Below are 21,011 nucleotides of genomic sequence, written 5' to 3'. Positions count from 1 at the left end.
CCAGCTTAAATATTAATTCTTTAATCAAGTACAATTGGGCTATCTCCTCCATTCCTTTCTCTTTTTTTCTTTTTAATTTATTCTTTTTAGCTATAAATGACAGATATTTTTTTTTTTTTTTTTTTGTACTGGAGATTGAACCCTGGGATGCTTTACCATTCAGCCATATCCCCAACCCTTTTTCATATTTTATTAGAGACAGGGCTGCTTAGGGCCTCACTAAATTGCTGAGGCTGGCTTTGAACTTGTAATCCTCCCCCTTCAGCCTCCCAAGTCACTGGGACTACAGGCATGTGCCACCACACCTGGCTAGAATGTATTTTGACATATCATACACACATGGAGTATAATTTCCCATTCTTGTGGTTGTACATGATGTGGGGTTACACCAGTCATGTATTCACATATGAACATAGGAAAGTTATATCTGATTCATTCTACTGTGTTTGCCATTCTCAACTCCCCACCTTCTCTTCATTCCACTTTGTCTAATCCATAAACTTCTATTCTTCCCTCCTACTCCCATTGGGTGTTAGAATCCACATATCAGAGAGAACATTCAGCCTTAGGATTTGGGGGATTGGCTTATTTAACTTAGCAAGACAATCTCCAGTTCCATCCATCTATCAGCAAACACCATAATTTTATTCTTTATGGCTGAGTAATATTCCATTGTATATATGTACCACTCTTCCATTCCTTTTTTTTTTTTAGTTGTAATACCTTTATTTTTTAAATTTATTTTAATGTGGTGCTGAGGATTGAACCTCACTCGTGCTATGCAAGCACTCTACCACTGAGTCATAACTGCAGCCCCTCTATTCCTTTTTTTTTATTTTTTATTTTTGGTACTAGGAATTGAACTCAGGGGCACTCAACCACTGAGCCACATCCCCAGACCTACTTTGTATTTTATTTAGAGACAAGGTCTCACTGAGTTGCTTAGTGCATCCCTAAGTTGATGAGGCTGGCTTTGAACACACAATCCTCTTGTCTAAGCCTCCTGAGCTTTTGGGATTACAGGAGATGCCACAATGCCCGGCTTCCATTCCTTCCTAAGAAACAAAATTTTCAAGGAATTCAGTGACTTCCCTATTGCCAAAAATACACCAATCATCTTTCAGCCTTAATACTCAGATTTTCTCTGTAGTATTTGCAATTGCTGATTGCTCCCCATAAAACTGAAATTTTTCCTCCTTTGGCTTCTATAACTATGTTCTTGTAGTTTCCCTTTTAATTACTTCCCAAATGCATAGATAGCCCTTTTTCCTCTACCCGCACATGTCAAGATCTTATGCTTGATCTTTTCACTACACATGTTCTCCAACACTGCTGAGCTCCTCTGGTGTTCCCTGCCTCCAGTCAGCTTACCTCCCAGCTTCCTCCCAGACAGCCCTATTTACCAATCCCTTATATCCAATGTTACAGAGCAAACTCTTATCTTGTACTCATGACCTGCTCTTCCACGTGTATTTCTGATTTTAGATAATGGCACCATCATGCAATAATGTGTCCTCTGAGCCAGAGTCATGCTAGTGAAACTCGAGTCCTCTGTTCCTCCTGACATATGATCACTACATTGTGCTGATTCTGCTGCCTATCTCTCTATTACCAGCCTCTGTCTCTCTCTCCTCTCCCCTCTGTCTCATACATCTTCACTTCTTGGGATTGGTTCAGCTCTCTCATAGAAAGTTCCTTAGTTTCCCAAATGATATTTGAGCTATTTGGTTTACTCTCTTTCAAATAATCATTCCTTTCTCCCAAACAATAATCTGATGGAGACACTCTCCTGCTTAACGTACTCAAGAGTCCCTCCAGCTCTGGCCCAAGCTTATACGTCACCGCCTCCTTCTGTTCCCTTCTTATGTGACCTAAACTTCAGTCCTGATTCCCAGGAGTTCCTGGAAGCAGCCTAAGCCTCACTCACTGCCATCACGCCATTCTTGTCACTACAATCCCCTTCCCCTCCCTGGATGGTCTGACATACAAACTAACCTCTCCATGACATGGTGTCTCTCTGCCCCATTACAGGTCACTCTTCCCTTTGACTCCTACTCTACCAGTCAGGTCTCAGTACAGGCCTGATCACAGGAAACTCCAACATCTTACAAGTCTGTGTCTCTAAAGCCTCCAGAGTACCAGGAAGTGCCCTTTCAGTGAAGGAGCGAATACAGGCACAATCACCTCAACATCTAGTCCAAACTGGATGGCAAAGCTCTCAGCTTCAGCAAATCTGTGTTTGTGAAGTAACCGACTCAACCTGGTAAGTTGAAAAAGAAATTTCATTCAGAATTTATTAATGAAGTAATTTAAACTTCTTGTTAAAGGGTAAAGCTTAAAATAAAAGAAGTTACCTGTTTTCTGGTAAAGCTTCTGTGAGACACCTGAGCACTAAAACAGAGGTGGTATCCTCAGACAGTCTGAAAAAAGATCATGGTATCAGTGCCCTGGTTATTTAGGGTTAATGAGCAAATTTTAACTTACCTGTTACTTAACAATTTATCAGATAAAAAAAAACATGACCTACTTTGGATCATTTTTGCTAATTCCTTCCAGAAGATATATGGTGTCCTACAAAAACAAAAACATGATTAAAATTCCAAGATAAGGAAAATGTATTTTTATCATTGATAGAATTACAACTGATTCAATTAAGAATCCATCCATCAATGGATTTTAAACCACCGAGGAAAAACAGTTAAGAAAAAGAATTTTCCCGTGGTCTCAAAATAACACCACACAAATTACTTATTAATTATAAATAGGAAAATATATTTTTATAAGTGGAAAAATCTGGCAGAAGTGTCTTAGTCGAGAAATCAAATTTAACAACACAGATACAGGACAAATGGGAACTATGAGGCACTTACTGTGATATGGCTAGGACCCAGAATTACCTATGTAGTACTTGTGTCAAAAGAGCTGAGCATGAATCTAACCATGATGAAATGATCAGAAAAATCCACACAGAGGGCCGTTCCACAAAACCAGATGCTGGGACTCTTCAAAAGTGCCAGTGTCTTAAGACAAAGACTATGGAACTACACTAGATGGAACAACTCCATGACTAAATTCAATAAATGATCCTTGATTAGGTCCTGGATTAAAAATTATAATAATAATGGCTTTAAAGTAATTGATATAATCGTGAAATTTGAATTTGGAAGGTATATTTTATAACAGTATTGGATTAATGTTAAATTTTCTGAGTGTGTTAAGTATACTGTAGGAGAATGACCTTATTCCTATTTATATATTTATTTGGTACTGGGGGATAGAACACAGGGGTGATTCATTACTGAGCTATATCCATAGCCCTTTTTATTTTTTATTTTGAGAGAGGGTCTCACTAAGTTGTTTAGGGTCTGGCTAAATTGTTGAGGTTGGCCTTAAACTTGCAATACCTCAGCCTCTGCAGTTAGGCATATACCACTGTGCACAGCAGAATGACCTTATTCTAAAAATATACTTGCTGAAGCATTTAGAAATGAGAAGATAGAAAGTCTACAAGTAATTTCTAAATTTTTTAGAAAAATATTGCATGTACACGTGCATATAAAAAAAAGGAGGGCTGGGGCTGAGCGGTACAGCGCTCGCCTAGCACATGTTAGGCATTGGGTTCGATCTTCAGCACCATATAAATAAATAAAATGAAGGTATTGTATCCAATTACAACTAAGAAAATACTTAAAAAAAAAAAAGAAAGAAAGAAAGAAAAAGAAAAAAAGAAATGGAACAAGATAGGTGAGGTGGTACATGCCTGTATTTGGTATGTACTAGATATTTCGAAGGCTGAGGCAGGAGGATTGCCAAGTTCCAGGTCAGCCTGAGCAATTTAAAGTCATCCTATCACAAAATAAAAAAATTAAAAGGGCTGAGGATTTAGGTAAGTGATACAGTGTTTGCCTAGAATACTTGAGGCCAAGCACTTGACCTGTATTGTTTTAAAAAAGAGAGAGAGAATAAAACAAATATGGTAAAACTTTTTTAAAAGGTTACAATTTTAAAAAATAGGAGCATCACACTATAAAGTTATGTACACTTATTACATGTTAATCAAAATATTTTAAGTAATGTTTAAGGAAATAGGAATGTTAACTACCTTGATTTAATCATTACACACTTTAGACATATATTGAATTATCACATTGTAATCTATGAATCTGTACAAATTAAAAATAAATAAAAACATTAGTCCTTCCTAAAATTATCATCTGTATTTCCTATAAAAGAAACAATAATATTGAATAAGCAGATGACTGATGTGCTATTTGATTTTCTTTTCTTCTTCTTCTTCTTCTTCTTTTTTAATATAAAGACAGATCTTGGTTGAGAAAGTATACCTGAGTTAACAATAAATATACGGGCTGTGGCTGTGACTCAGTGGTAGAGTGCTTGCCTAGCATTGTGAGGCACTGGTTTGATCCTCAGCAGAACGTATAATACATAAATAAATAAATTAATTAAAGGTTCACTGACAAAAAAAAAACCTTAAAAAAATAAATAAATACAGTTACAAACTTGAGATCTTTCCAGATATTCCATTAGGATCCAGATATTGAGATTAGTTACTCTTAAGTTTTTAAAAAATTAATAAAAAGTAGTTTAAAATATGTATAAACTTACTGTGCTAATTCCTGTTTGAACCAGAGAAGAAATACTAGATACTTCCAAAGAATATAGTATTTCCATTGAAGGTAATGAATAAACCATGAGATTTCTCATCTAAGAGAAATAGAAAAGCAACTAATTGAGTGGGTCATTATAAAACTACATGCACAAAAGAGCACCAGACAATCTAGGTCACACATTTCACACCTGGTACACAAAGCTAAACACAAAAAATTCCTTTTCAAGTAAACTTGTTATTGTATTATTTAAATGTTACATATAAAATTATGTTTTATTCCATCTTTACATCTGTTGAATAAAAACCCATATACCTAAGTCTACTCTACAACTTTTATTTAGGGTGAATGTAATCCTTTGGCACCAGGACTATATATATATATATATATATATATATATATATATATAGACAGTTAGGGACTATTTGATTTCTAAAACACTATATTTAAAAAGTGCAGCTAAGATTTATATCACTTTTTTTAAATGGAAAGAAGGAGTTCTATAGGATTATTTCTGATTTGTGAAGTGTCTGTGTGAACTAAGAGTTTATACATTGTGACATTGCTTAACTTTTATTTTTGTATTTATAAATGCTATTTCTAACGCGATATAGACAAACATGAAATAAAAATTTCCAGTACCTTTTTATCAATTGCAGATGTGAGAGCTATTAATTTGAGATTTGTAATTCCTTGCCTAAAAGAGAAAAAAACCTCCAAGTAAATCAAACAGGCTTTGACAGTTGCTAGATATGTTACAGTGATACTCTTGCATAAAGTTGCAAAGGATTTACAGAAGATGTTGGACTCTTTCTCCATGTTTATAGCCTAGATTGACATTTTGTTTCTAACATAATTACTTGGAAGATCTTAATATCTAGTTGTTTCCAATGGAAATATGCAGACAAGTTCGTCCTTCCTTGTCAGACAAATCACAGTGTAGTTTAGAACATTAGTCTGAACAAAATCAGATAAGGAACCTGGTGCTAAAAATTACTACTAGCCAGTCATGACATACCAGGTGACTGACAAAGGAGACTCTGCTTCTGTAGTGAGGAGAAACTCCTCTATGTGAAGGGAGGGCCAGTTCCATAAGGGAGTGAGCGTGTAGACATCCCACAAACTCAGCACATTCTGAAAAAGAGACATTCTACTTATATGTCTTTTAATTGACTATAAATTAACACTTCAGGACAGTTACACACACACATACACTGAAACAAAAGCACAGTACACTAGACAGTAATCCACTCCAGGTCAAGTCCTTGTCTTGGTAAGTTTGACAACAATTTTTTTTTTTTAATATTTTTGTGTAAATTGACACAATACCTTTATTTTATCTATCTATTTTTATGTGGAGCTGAGGAGCAAACCCAGTGCCTCACATGTGCTAGGCAAGCACTCTACCACTGAGTCATAACCCCAGCCTAGTTTGACAACATTTTTACTTTCATTTTTGTTTGCTGGGGAATGAACCCATGAGTATTCTACAATTGAGTTACATCCCTGGCCATTACTGTTTTTTATTTCATTTAATTAATTTACTTATTTTATGGCATTTTGTCCCTGGACCCAGGGAATTCCACCACAGACTTTTTAAATTATTATTTCTTATTTTAAGACAGAATCTCATTAAGTTGCCCAGGCTGGCCTTTGGCTTACTATCTTCCTGCAGTAGGTAGGATGTCAGGCATAAGCCACCACATCTGGCTAACTTTTTCTACTGTTACGAGTATCAGGACTAAGGTACAGAGTGTTTGTTTTGCATGCTTTAAGGCCCTAGGTTCCATACACAGTGTCACAAAAAATGAACACACAAAAACCATAGCATCAAGTGCAAATCTTAAGGAGATATATAAGAAACATACATCAGTATCAAGAATGAAAAGTAGATTGTCTATCAGCTGGAACTTCTTTGAACCTACAAAAGAGAAAGCAAGATGTCTAAGAATTTATTTCAGTGTTACAGAGTTATGTTAAAATTGGAAACTAACATATTCAGGATAGCAGAACTTCAAAAATCACCATTTTTCATTAATTCCTGATTTTTTTTTTTTTTTTAGTGACCCTTAAATGCAGACCTCCCAAAAGGAAGAATAACAACAGCAACATGTCAAGAATAGTCATGTGTGAACCATCAGCAAACTAATCTAAGCTTCAAAAAATAGTATGTTCAAAGGCCCATTCACCAACCTAAGAATAACAAGAAATCTAGAACTAATAAATACAAAAGTACTTTCTTTTTTCTTTTTTTTAATATTTATTTTTTAGTTGGACACAATATCTTTATTTTGTTTAATTTTTTTATGTGGTGCTAAGGACCAAACCCAGGGCCTTGCATATGCTAGGCAAGCAATCTACCACTGAGCCACAACCCCAGCCACCAGATGTACCAGATGTACTTTCATTGATTTATTTTACCTTTGATAATCTCTGCATCAATATAATTCTTAACCGTCATCCCTTTCTTGGAAGAATCTGGTTCCCATTTTGAGATTGCACAATCACCGGTTCCCTAGAAAAGCAAAAATGGTATATCAATTGCAAATTTGGTCCTAAGACCTGAACTTTCCTCAAAATAGAAACATCTATATTGTGTACATTATTTTTTTTTTTAAATCTTTTTAGTTGTAGATGGACACAATACCTTTATTTTATTTGTTTATTTGTATGGGGTGAGGGGAATCGAACCCAGTGCCTCACGCATGCTAGGCAAGCGCTCTACCACTGAGCCACAACCCCGGCCCCCTTGTGTACATTATTGATTTCAAATATATTTACATATTTAGAGCCCAATCAGCTTTTGTCTCCCAGTTCCTCTAAGTTTCATGAGAATAGAAAGAACAGTGAGCTGTTAATATATTTTAACCACGTGAATATTTAATAAGGAGTAAGTATATTCATGCAGCTCACCCAAAAGACAGACTCTTCCAGCATTAAAATGTAAATATTGTCTTTGCTAACTATTTTTATTAAAATAACCACAAGTGGCTGAGTGCAATGACACAAGCCTGTCATTGCAATGACTCAGGAGGCTAATGCAGAAGGGTTAAGAGTTCAAGTCCAGTCTCAGCAACTTAAAGAGACCTTGTGTCAAAATAAAAATAAAAAGGGCTGGGGCTGGGGTTGTGACTCAGCGGTAGAGCACTCATCTAGCATGTGCACTCATCTAGCATGTACTGGGTTCAAGCCTCAGCACCACATATAAATAAAAAAAGGTTTTTTAAAAAAAGGGTTGGGGATATAGCTCAGTGAGTGCCCCTCTCCCCATAAATAAATAATCGAGTATTTATGGAAAATTCTTTTATTAAATATTTATTTTTGGGCTGGGGATGTGGTTCAAGTGGTAGCGCGCTCGCTTGGCATGCGTGCAGCCCGGGTTCAATCCTTAGCACCACATACAAACAAAGATGTTGTGTCCACCGAAAACTGAAAAATAAATACTAAAAACTCTCTTTCTCTCTGTCTCTTTAAAAAAAAAAAAAAAATTTATTTTTTAGTTATAGGTAAACACAATATTTTTATTTTTTTTATTTTTATGAGGTGCTGAGGATCAAACTCAGTGCCTCAAGCATGGTACGTGAGTGCTCGACCTCTGAGCCACAACCCCAGCCCTGGAAAATTCTTACAAATATTAACTTTAAATTATTTGGAATTGTGGTGAGATATCAAACTATATGCACAATGTAGAAATATAACTGGAAACGGTGGTGAGATATCAAACTATATGCACAATGTAGAAATACAACTAACTGCTTTAAAAAAAATTTTTTTTTTAGTTGTAGATGGACACAATATCTTTATTTTATTTATTTATTTTTTTATGTGGTGTTAAGGATCAAACCCAGTGCCTCATGCGTGCAAGGCAAGCGCTCAACCACTGAGTTACAACCCCAGCCCTAACTGCTTCTTGATTTATGATATAAATGCAGTAAGTAAAAATGTCATTGTAAATACTATAATTACATTGAATTTTTGTCCACCCCTTTAATTAGCTGCTTCTCCACCCAAATTCTGAGAAATTATAACTAGTTAATAGAAGTGACATATAAATAACAGACTGGGGGTGTAGCTCAGTGGTAGAGCACTGGCCTAGGATGTATGCAAGGTCCTGGGTTCAATCCGCAGTAGAAAAAAAAGAACAGAACAACAAAAAATGAGACATTACATAGTAAAATGTATCCTTTGAGCTATCTTTCCAACCACGCTTGAAAAGGGAATTGTGCTCTTCTACGTGCATTCTTGTCCAGTTTCCCATATTTCCAATGAAAGGTATTTGCAAATAGGTTGATTACCCAAGACGAAGAATAAGGTAGGATCCATTACTACAAGATGAGAATTAATTAGGAATTCTAATTCTTTTGGATCACTGTCTAATACAGAGGTTCTTAACACACTTATTTCAAGATTCCAAGGAATTGTGAATCAGGATAGGAAAAAAAATTACATCTTTATTTTCCCAAATCTCCACCTGAAATTTAGTATTTCTTTCACTTATAAATGTAGGCAAAACATAAAATAAAATGAAATGAAATCCTCAGAACCTTTATTTTGTCACGTTAGTAAATACACATTCTGACAGCCTATTGTCACTATAATCTTAAAGTATCGATGGGCAAACAATCTTTCAAGATAATTGCAGTAATATGATTATTTTTAAATCTGTGATTTCTATTTAGCAACAACGTCACAGGTACTGCTGTGACTGGAATTTTTTTGGTTTTGATGTTTTTGCCTATATTCAAAATTCAAAGAAATGCTAAAATTGCAGAGACAGACTAGTGAAAATAAAGATGCACTATTTTTCTTTTTTTTTTTTTTAAAAGAAAGAGTGAGAGAGAGTGAGAAAGAGGGAGAGAGAGAGAGAATTTCAATATTTATTTTTTACCATTTGGCAGACACAACATCTTTGTCTGTATGTGGTGCTGAGGATCGAACCCGGGCCGCACGCATGCCAGGCGAGCGCGCTACCGCTTGAACCACATCCCCAGCCCCAAGATGCACTATTTTTCCAAGAGAGAAAATTAGGTTTATTTATTGAGTTAATTTTACTAACTTAATTTTTTTTAATCCCTGTTTGTTATACATGTTGCAAATTAATTTGATAACACATCAGGCACCAAAACTCCACAAAATTTTATAAAAAGAATTACCCCAATTATCACAGGAGTTTCACTTGCTAAATCTCCAGTCACAAGATTCAGACAACCAAGAGTATGATAATTTTCAGTAGAAATAAAACTGGATTTGATTTGTCCTTGTAACTACAAAAAAAAAAAAAAAAAATTAGTATTTTCCATATTCACTTTTTCTTTTTTTGCAGAGGGGTACTAGGGATCGAATTCGAGGGCACTTGACCACTGAGCCACATCCCCAGCTCTGTATTATATTTTATTTAGAGACAAGGTCTATTGCTTAGCAGCTTACTTTTGCTGAGACTGGTTTTGAACTTGTGATCATCCTGTCTCAGCCTCCTGAGTCAATGGGATTACAGGCATGCGCCACAGTGCCTGGCTACATTTTTTTCCTTATGCTCCACAAAAATCACTTTAAATCAATCAGATATAAATGTATTTTTAAACAGAAATTTATTAAAATGTCACATCAAGCTAGGCATGCTTGTGCACACCTGCAATCCCAGCTACTTGGGAGGCTGAGGCAGGGGGATCGAAAATTGGAGGTCAACATTGGCAAATTAGTGAAACCCTAGCTTGAAATAAAAAATAAAAGAGATAGGGAAGTAGCTCAGTGGTAAAGTGCCCCTGGGCTCAATCTCCAGTATGGAGGATGGGGATGGAAGTCATATTATAGCAGCTCCTAAAATTGCCACCAATATACAGAAACGCTGTCTGCATTTATATTAAATTTAAGTTTAAAGAGGACAATATTATTTTGTTTTCTTACCTTTTTGACTGTATCCAAATCTACATTCTCAATTGCTGCATTAAAAAAAGAAAGCAGGCTAAACTTGTGATGTCAATCTATAAAATAATTCAAGTCACCCCTTTATTGTCAAAGTTCATGATTAATAAGTTAAGGCTTACTTTTCAGTATTACCCTTGATCAATGGTATAAATTATAAGCACACATATTATATTCAGGGTACCAGCCAAGCTGACTGAATGTTCCCCATAGTACAGCTCTGCCCCAACCCCTTTCCATGTTTCTTCCTACCAAGAGGGTCTTCTTATTCTACTGTGAAGCCTTGATCATTTCTCACTCTGCTTTGGAATAGCTCTTTTACTTATCTAGCTCCTTCATTAAACATTAGAAAACTGGATCTTTAACCTTGTGATACACTCAGGACCTAGCAGAGGCCTAGTACATAGGAAAAGTTTTAAAACATTTGTGGAATACATGCTCTGAACCAATTCCTCAGTCTTCCCTGGCTCAAAGGGACATTTGGTCCATACCAATCACTGAATATGTTATAAATTTCTGCTCTACACTATTAACTCTTATATAGTTATTTCCATTTCGAAGTTCATTCACTTCAACAAAAAGCATTTATTTTTCTGCTAGTGTATATCTTTCCTCCCCAACTAAGTTGTATATTTCTTGAAGGCTATAACCAAATTATATTTCCTCAGATTCCATAGCAGCTGTAACAGAGGAAAGTAAGTGTATTCTGAATATTTCCAAGTATACTAGAATAAATGCAATTAAAATACAATATTTTTAAAGCGAATATTTGAAAATCTACCTGGAAAATTAAAAATTACTGCTGCAAATTAATAAGAAAATAATGTATTGCATACCTTGCTGGATTTTTACAAGCTGAAGATTTGTGACATAAAAAAATCCATTATTTGTAAGAAGCAACATATAATAGGTACCTATTAAAATGAAATCAAAATCAGTTTCTCTGAAAGTCATGTGGATACAAAATTTAAACCAGTCTCTAGAACTAATTTAAAAATATGTCAATTTGCTCATTTAAATTCTAATTAAATAATATATTAACATTACAGATAAAGCTTATTTACAAAAGTTGGTTCGTTATTCACTAAAAATGTTAAGTTCTTGAACCTTTTACATGAAAACTAAACATCATGTTCCAGAAGGAGTCAGATATACCAGAATAAATTATATTCCAGTTAATCTTTATTGAAACCAAACTATAATATGCTGAAACCCACAAAAACATTTTTAAAAACGTCTCCTTATAAAAATGAGTATAAAACATTATATTTAGGAAAAGCATATATTTAATCCTCTGAAAAGTGCTAAGATAAAAAAATTGCTTCTTATTAACTGCATCAAAATTAATCTTAATACGGTGTAGGTAGTATAATAATGAATTTATACTATTTGTTAAAAATGAGTATGAATTTTTTATTGGATATTTAACAGAAGACATGCAAAATAAATTCAAGAAAACTTACCTTCATTTGAACCATCTTTGTCAATAACAAGATTCTGATAGGTACGCTGATGTTCATCATTAGCTTTCTCAACAAAAGCCTAATTACAAATTAATTTCAATAATAAGATTAAACCCAGAAAAAATGCAATGAGGATTATATTCTCTAAGCCCTGGAGTATCAATTATCATTACTAATAATTCTGCCTATATTCCAGATACATCAGTTTTAAAATAGAAAACCACTCTGAACAAGTGTATTAAAAAAATTTAAGCTTAATTTTTCAATTCAGCGTTTATTTTGTTTCTGAAGTGATATTCTTAAACTTAATGTAAAGAAACATTCTTTTCATTTAAAATACTAGTTAATGGTTTGCTAGAGTTTTAGTTATCTAAGACATTACTTAAAATTTAGATGATCTTACATTAGTGAGTAATGTTTGCTTAGATGCCACATGAATGAGATGTACGTTGCCACTTCTCTCTCCAACCAAAAGAAACATTCCTCCTTGACACAGGCCAGCTACATCCACTTCAGTATCTGAAAATTTTCAAATCGAAGTTTTATTTTAAACTGCCTTCAAAAATGCTTATTGTCAGAGCTGGAGGCCTTCACACTAGGCGAGCGCTCTACCCCAGCCTCTAAAAAAATTATTTTTAAACATTGCTTATTGATGGGGCTAGGGTGGTGGCTCAGTGGTAGAGCACTTGCCTAGCACTGTGTGAGGCACTGGGTTTGATCCTCAGCACCATATAAAAATAAATAAATAAAATAAAGGTAAAATATGTCCATCTACATCCAAAAAATTTTTTAAAAATGTTTATTGTAAATATGAAAAAAATGGCAAATTTTGTCACTAAAAAGTCAATGATTTAGGCTGCTTCTAATTATTTAAAAAAAACTTATGATAAAAGTAAAAAACAAAAACACTACTAACTTTAATTTGGTCAACAAATATCTATGGAGCTAAGCATTATGTGCTAAGTAAGCATTGTTCTGAACCTTTTGCATATGTCTGAAAATAACAAGATTCTCACTATCAAGGAGCTCAAATTCTCAGGCAGAAATAGGTGATAAAACAACATGATAAACAAATTAAAGATTCATGAGAAAGTGATCAGTGTTCCAGAAAAAAGAAAAAGGAAAGCAGGGTAAGAATAGAGCTTGGGGGGCTGGGGATGTGGCTCAAGCGGTAGCGCGCTCGCCTGGCATGCGTGCGGCCCAGGTTCGATCCTCAGCACCACATACAAACAAAGATGTTGTGTCTGCCGAAAACTAAATATAATTAATTAATTAATTAATTTAAAAAAAAAAAAAAGAAAGAAAAGAGCTTGGAAGAACCATGCATTTTGTGGAATGGATCAGACCACTCAAGAAGATTAGAGGGAGGGAGGAAGTTAGCCAAAGGTATAAAGAGTTCCAGACAGTGGCATAGCTGGGCAAGGGTCATCAGGTGGGGGCTTGCCTGTGTTTACACAACAGCATGAAGACAAAGGTGACTGATAAGGGAGCAGAGGGGAGAATTAGAGACAAAAGCAACAGCATGAACTGGCTTGTTAGCTAAAATTATTCAGCAAAAACTATCTCCACACAAATGTATTAAGTTACACAGTTCACTAAATCAGTGGTGATACTGTGAATCTTGTGTTCTGATCATGGTAGATATGTTAAGATTCCATGAATAGAGATTTCTTGCCTCTACAATACAAGTAAGATTACATTTTCAGGCTAGAGTTATAGCTCAGTGGTACTGTGAGGCACTGAGTTCGAACCTCAGCACCATATAAAAAAAATAATTAAAAAAAATACCTGCCTTCTGATTCCTATTAGGTTGTCTAAATTCTTAAAGCAAATACTCCAAGCATCACCTTTCTTACAGAAATTACTTCTCATGAAAGAAAAGCTTTCATACTATTTCACTAATTTCACTAATTTCAACATAATCACCGATTTATCCCTTAATTTATTCTTTTTTAAAAAAATGTTTTTTGGTACCAGGGATGGAACTCAAGGGCACTCAACATTGAGCCACATCCCCAGCCCTATTTTATATTTTATTTAGAGACAGAGTCTTACTGAGTTGCTTAGCACCTTGCTGTTGTTGAGGCTAGGTTTGAACTCATGATCCTCCTGCCTCAGCCTCCCTGGGATTACAGGCATGTGCCACCATGCTTGGCTCCTTAATTTACTCTTAAATTCACATTTACAGGTGGGTGCAGGTGCATGCTATAATCCCAGCTACTTAAGACACTGAGGCAGGGGGTTGCAAGTTCCAGGCCAGCCTTAGCAACATAGAATACTAAAATATAAAAAGGGATAAGGGTATAGCTCAATGGTAGAGAGCCCCTATGTTTAACCCTCAGTACCATGCCCCCACATAAAAATACCCTCATCTATGGACTGTGGTTGTGGCTCAGTGGTAGAGCACTCACCTAGCACGTGCAAGGCCCTGGGTTTGATCCTCAGCACCATGTAACAATAAATAAATAAAATAAAGGTATAAAAAAATACTCCCATCAAAAAGGCAGCCTATGTTCAGTCATCTGGACAAAGTTGAATTACTTGATGTCTGCCTTAACAGAATCAACTCCTAACCTCAAGACATCCAGGAAATTAATAGTGGCTGCAGTATTGACTCCAGTGACCCCAAGTTAGCCGCAGTGGCCTTTTAACAAATGTTGCCTTTTATAATATTGTCTTCTTTCTTTACATTAAAATGAATGAGCATGTTAAAAAAAAAAAAAGGCAGCCTATGAGAAATTGTAGCAAAGTTTAATTGACTTCCAATGTATATTTTTTATTTATATATGACAGCAGAATGCATTACAATTCTTATTACACATAGAGAGCACAATTTTTCATACCTCTGGTTGTATACATAGCATATTCAAACCAATTCATGTCTTCATACCTGTACTTTGGATAATAAATGCCCCCACCCTTCCCCTCCAACCCCTCTGCCCTATCTAGAGTTGGTCTATTCCTCCCATGCTCCCTCTCCCTATTCCACTATGAATCAGCCTCCTTATAGCAAAGAAAACATTCAACATTTGGTTTTTCGGGAATGGCTAACTTCACTTAGAATTATCTTCTCTAACTCCATCTAATTACCTGCAAATGCCATGATTTTATTCTTTTATTGCTGAGTAATATTCCATTGTGTATATATGCCACACATTTTTTATCCATTCATCTATTGAAGGGCATCTAGATTGGTTCCACAGTTTAGCTATTGTGAATTGTGCTGCTATAGACATTGATGTGGCTGTGTCCCTGTAGTATTTTGATTTTGTCCTTGGATATAGACCCAGGAGAGAGATAGCTGGGTCAAATGGTGGTTCCATTCCCAATTCCAATGTATTTCATTAGACTTACCAAATATAAGATGCAATTGAAGTGATCTACACACACTGTCAAGCAGTATCACGGATTGATCTGCTACAATTATAAATCCATCATTTAAGCTGCTTGCTTGTATCTTTGGATTCAGAGAGGTCTGTGAGAGGAGAAAGCATGGCCAAAATTAAAACATTTTTATACAAGTTTCATAATAATTGTCAATAGTATCCTCATGGCCCCAAAGACCCAACTTTGAAACTTAACCAAACAGTCCATCTACCTAAGAAGTTGTTATGGTTTAGATAGGAGGTGTCTCCTAAACATGCCTGTTAATGCAGGAATATTCAAAAGTAAAATGGTTGTATTATGAGAATGGTAACCTAATTACTCCAGCCTAGCTTGAATGGACTGACTGGGTGGTAAAGGAAGGCAGGGGAGCATGGCTGGAGAAGGTGAGACACTGGGGTGTCCCTGGAAGGGTGCGTCTTCCCTGTGGTTCTTTCCCCACACTCTCTCAGCTTCTATCTGCCATGTGCCCTTCTGCCATGACATGCTGCCTCACCTGGACCCAGAGCAATGGAGTCAGCCATCTATGGACTGAGGTAGCTGATACTATGAGCCAAAATAAGCTTTTCCTCCTCTAAGTAATTCCTGTAGGGCATTTTGGTCACTGCGATGCAAAAGCTAAAATATTAGTCATTAAGTTCTTCTTTGTATGGTGTATTTTAAACCCATCCAAGGTCCTAAGTAAGGAAACAGTCCTGGAGGGTAAGGAAAAGTGAGGGATTCCCCCATACAAGTCCTCTTTTTGTAAGAGTAGATCTTATACTGTAGGAGACAAAAATTAACATAAATGAGTAAACCAAGATTGGCAAAAAGTTTCAGTTTCATGGCTAAGCTTGGGGAGCTGGGGGCAGGGACTATTTAACTGTGAAATGGTGGATACCTGCCCCTAGAGAAAAGAATCTACATAAAGCTGAATTTACTCAACACCAGCCATGAAAATTTCTGAGGAAATGCCACACTGACTTGCCGACACTTTCCAACTTAACTAGAAAAGGTGATCTTTATGTGAAGCATACTGATTTTTAGATACTGGCAGCTAAGTCAACATCTTAAAAAACACTATGCAAGCCAAATTTCAGTCTTCAGTTTCAGCTTCGGTTGATTAGAGCTTCCCATGAAGATCTATGTAGAAGGAATTGGAATTTATGGTTGAGAACGCTCAGTTGCTTACTAGTTGTGTGCTTGTGAGCAAATGCCTCAACTGCCTCCCTGTGAAACAAGAGTAAAATAACAATACCTACAATACTTACTACAGGGAGGTTAAATGAATTAATTCATGTTAAGGGTTTACAAGTATCTTGCACATAGCCTGTCTCAATAAATGTCAATTCCTCTTTGTTTTCCCTGACACAATAAGATAATCACTTTATCTGTACCAGTGTCAAGGGTCACCTTCTCCAGGAACAATTTTTGAAAGTTCTACCATATTCGTATCCTTCTTCTATTACTTCAATCAGTGAAAAGTTACACCAAAGCACTGCAATGAAGCCACTGTGCTCTGTTTCTAGGGATCTGTCCACCTTGTTCTCTCCATTTGAATTGTTCTTCCTTTCTTCCTGAGGCCCAAGTCAAGTGTAGTCAAGTCAAGAGCATATGAGGTGCTCCTTAGACTGCTAAAACCACAATGAGGTCTCCATCTGATTTCCTACCCGATTAACTGTCTCTACCATTCATTTACGCTTAGCATATACTGACTTGCACAGTTAAACATCTTTTTTTCTTATTTTGTTTCTTATGTTTTGCTTAAAAAATATATTTTTACAGCTAAATATCTTCTATTACTTGTCTTCTGTCTGCCTAACATTAAGGTAAGACCCTAAAATAAAAGGAAAATATGTCCAAGTGCCTAGCATAAGCTCACAGTCATTCTTCAATAGAGACCCTCAGAAGTAACGAGAGGCCTAGGACACTTCCAGTTTTTAAACCTCCTACTAACATCAAAAAATAAAGAAAAATGTCTTTTCTCATTACAGAATGTGTGGTATAGCTTAAATTTTTGCCGTTAACAAATAAATAATGTAATGGCAAAAAAAAAAAAAAAAAAAAAAAATGCAATTTTGGGCCTGAGGATATGGCTCAGTTGGTAGAACGCTTGCCTAGCATGCAAAAATCCCTGCATTCAATCCCCAGCACCACCCCCCAAAAAAAGCAATTTGTTTGGACTACTCATAAGATAATTAATATTTACATATCATGTAATCCATGGTCAGCTAACAACAGACTAGTCCAACAAAAGGATGTAAGTTTAAAGCTGCATGAAGAATGACTTCTGGGGCTGAGGTTGTGGTTCAGTGGTGGAGCACTTGCCCAGTGTATGTGAGGTATTGGGTTCAATTCTCAGTACCACATAAAAATAAATAAATAAAATAAAGGTATTGTGTCCATCTAACAAAAAAAAAAAAAAAAGAATGACTTCTGACCTGGTGTGGTGATACCTACAGGGCAAAACCCCATCTCCAAAAAAAAAAAAAAAAAAGAATAATTTCTGATTTATTTTGTGGTAGTGGGGAGTGAACCCAAGGCCTCGGGCATGGTATGCAATTACCTCTACCAATGAGCTATTCCCAGCCCAATTTCTGTTTTTTAAATCCTGTCAGTCAGTTTCTTCGCATACATTTAGAACCTCATTTGAAAAATGTCAAAAGCCTAAATTTTAGGCCCCTTACAAATAAGATCCCCAGAGGATGACCTGTCTTCCATGATCTAGGAGACATAACTTTGTCTCTAATAGTTGGTCTCTTCTTCCTTCCTTTTAATCTTTTTCTTATTAAGAGGATTAAATAATAGCATTAATATGCTAAGGGAACTAGAGGAACCATGAGGTATACTACAGTTACAGAAGTTCAGCTGTATTTTCTTTATAAGAAATCTTTGTTCACCAATATCACCCTATCAGCAGAAATGAAGACTAGGCTAGGGGCGTAGTTCAGTGGTAGAGTGTTTACCTGGGATGTGTTAGGCCCTGGGTTCAATCCCCACCACCTTTCCTTTTTTTGGAGGAGCCTCCCAAAGAAAGGGAAAAAAAAAAAAAAAAAAAAGTACTGAAAAGGGAAAATCAGAAACTTAGATGTTATCTCAATACTTAAATGAACAATAAATAAATAACAAGGACTAGGGATGCAGCTCAGGGGTAAATAGCCTCTGTGGTCCATTCTCTACTACCAAGAAAAAAAAGTTGTCAATGAAAGAGTCATTGTCAAAATCTTACCTTTTCAGAGGAGATCTTTGCAAGCAAATCTACTTGATACAAGGAAGTTCCATTTTCATTTCTTGACCCTACACTTAGGTATCCACTTCCTGTATCATCACTTGTTAGCAGCTCAATATCATTCCACATGCTTCTGGAACTGAGTTGGGAAGCACAGTCTTTCCTGTGACAACATGTAAAATTACAATCAAATTATCTTGTTGCATGGAATTCAGGTCCTTGGGAAATGTTGGGAGTTGCCCCAGCTCCAAAGACTAACCTCCCCATCCCCCAAGAAGAGCTGTCTAATGGTGAGTCCTGCTGACTCACATGATCCTTACCCCCAATCAGAACTTTCCCATTGCTGTCCAATGGTGAGTCATGCTGACTCACATGATCCTTACCCACCAATCAGAAAGCACCCCATGCCAGCTGCCAAAACCGTTAAACTGTTTCAACCATCAGACCATCCCTGGCTCTACAAATATGCAGAGCTGCCTCAATAAACGGGCATTTTCTCTGATGGCAAGCCTTGATCGTTCTTTCATTGGTGCAGAAACCTGGGAAGGGGAATTCCTTGCTGCTCGAGGGCCCCCCCCCCTCAAGGCTTGCCGTCCTCGTCCATTCTTTGGAGCGCTGGCTCTTCAGTAGGTGAGTTCCCCTATCAGGTATCCAACTTCAGATGGGCTATGCAGGGGCTTTGACCGTGATAGTCTGGCAAACCTCTGACGCCCAATCTGGAGGACAGAATGTACCCCACCACGACCTTCACGGTCATGGTGGACTCTCTAGAACCTGGTTCTTGAGCAGGAGGTACTGAGGGATGGAAGAACAGGCACTCCCCCCGCCCAACCACCCTTGTCCCTCTCCTGACCTAGAGGGGCTTGTTCTTCCCTCCCTGTAGACTCCCCCTTATTAAATTCTGCACACAAGGTTGGCCTTACTATCAATTGGACAATCAAAATCAATGGCTCCCAGGAGGATCCCTAGATCCCGCAATTCTCAGAGATCTGTTTAACTTCTGCAAGCACTCGAAAAAGTGAAAGGAGATCCCCTATGTTGAGGCTTTTTCTCTTCTTCGTTCTCACCCCGACCTATCTGGCAGATGAACCCCCTCCCTACCGACCTCCCCCGTCAGCTCCATCCAGCCCCTCAGGTGTTCCCCCTGCCTCAGTCGACACCTTTAGTTCCCCCCAAACTAGGTCCTGTTCCCTAGTCCCACAAACCATGGCCCCCTTAAGAGAGGTTGCTGGACCTGAGGGCATTATCCGGGTACATGTCCCGTTCTCTATGAATGACCTCATGCAACTAGAGTGAAGGTTAGGCTCACTCACTACAGATCCCATCACTTACATTAGAGAGTTTCAATGGGTCCTCCAGGCTTATAGCCTCACTCACCATGATATATACATGTTATTGGCTAACACTCTCCTTCTTGAGGAACGTACCAGAGTCTGGGAACTTGCAAGAGTCCATGTGGATGAAACTCACTGAGTTAATCCCAATCACCCTCTGGGGTCACTTGCTGCCCCAGATCAAACTCCTGACTGGGATTATAATACACAAGCTGGCATACAGAGTAGGGAGCGATTCTCCGCATGTATTATGGCTGGGCTCAAAAAAGCGGCACGTAAGGCTGTCAATTTCCAAAAATTTCAAGTGATTATTCAAAAGTGAGAGGAGACCCCATCAGAATTTCTGGATCGGCTTACGAAAGCCCTTCAGCAGTATGCTAACCTAGATCCTGAAACCCCAGATGGCCGTCATGTCCTTATGACATATTTCCTCTCTCAGAGCTACCCCGACATCCGGGCCAAAATAAAAAAGCTCGAACAAGGCTCTGCCACCCCAGAGACTGAGATCTTGGTAGTAGCCTTTAAGGTTTTTCACAACCGGGATGAGGAAATTGAGCGCCACAAGCACAGGGCCAAACACAATAAATTTCAAATGCTTGCCCAGGTGCTTCAGGGTGCTTCCTTGGGTCGCCACCCATCACCGAAACACCCCCCACCCCCCGCCCCCGCGCCTGCTTCAAGTGTGGCAAGGAGGGACATAGGGCCAAGGCATGCCCCAAACCATGCACTCCGCGTAACCAACGCCCTAAATGTCAACAAGGTCATTGGGGTTCTGACTGTCCTAGATTCCGTAGGAAGCCTATAGCCAGGGAACCTTCTAACCTTTTGGGCATAGCAATTAAAGATTGACGGAGCCTTGGGTCCTTGTCCCCGACCGTAACAATTAATAAACAAGAAGCCAGGTTGTGGATTCAGGTGGATGGGTGCAAGGTTGACTTTCTCCTTGACACTGGGGCTACCTTCGCAGTCCTGACAGACTAGAGACAAAAAGTGCTGTCCACCTCTCCTATTGTTGGGGTAGGAGGAAAGACCATCTATCCAAAAAAGATGAACCCCTACCCTCAGCGGTAGG

At 37.4% G+C, this 21,011-nt stretch overlaps 1 protein-coding gene across 1 annotated transcript in view; it reads right to left on the bottom strand.

The window, feature by feature from the left end:
* The window catches only part of Kntc1 (kinetochore associated 1), a 77,307-nt gene extending 58,573 nt beyond the window's left edge, over positions 1-18,734 (bottom strand). The window contains exons 1-15 of the mRNA XM_076855583.2: positions 18,606-18,734; positions 15,368-15,488; positions 12,417-12,532; positions 12,014-12,092; positions 11,387-11,464; positions 10,533-10,567; positions 9,782-9,892; positions 7,050-7,143; positions 6,497-6,549; positions 5,647-5,762; positions 5,271-5,325; positions 4,627-4,725; positions 2,528-2,571; positions 2,355-2,420; positions 2,185-2,260 (exon numbers count right to left, since the gene is read on the bottom strand). Coding sequence (XP_076711698.2) covers positions 2,185-2,260; positions 2,355-2,420; positions 2,528-2,571; positions 4,627-4,725; positions 5,271-5,325; positions 5,647-5,762; positions 6,497-6,549; positions 7,050-7,143; positions 9,782-9,892; positions 10,533-10,567; positions 11,387-11,464; positions 12,014-12,092; positions 12,417-12,532; positions 15,368-15,488; positions 18,606-18,734 — 1,272 coding nt within the window. The remainder of the gene's footprint in view (positions 1-2,184; positions 2,261-2,354; positions 2,421-2,527; positions 2,572-4,626; positions 4,726-5,270; positions 5,326-5,646; positions 5,763-6,496; positions 6,550-7,049; positions 7,144-9,781; positions 9,893-10,532; positions 10,568-11,386; positions 11,465-12,013; positions 12,093-12,416; positions 12,533-15,367; positions 15,489-18,605) is intronic.
* Between the last annotated feature and the right edge of the window lie 2,277 nt (positions 18,735-21,011).

This window comes from Callospermophilus lateralis, chromosome 1 (assembly GCF_048772815.1).
Source record: "Callospermophilus lateralis isolate mCalLat2 chromosome 1, mCalLat2.hap1, whole genome shotgun sequence".
NCBI lineage: Eukaryota > Metazoa > Chordata > Mammalia > Rodentia > Sciuridae > Callospermophilus > Callospermophilus lateralis.
Note: the sequence above shows the minus strand (reverse complement) of the source record. Positions and strands in the feature narration are given on the sequence as shown.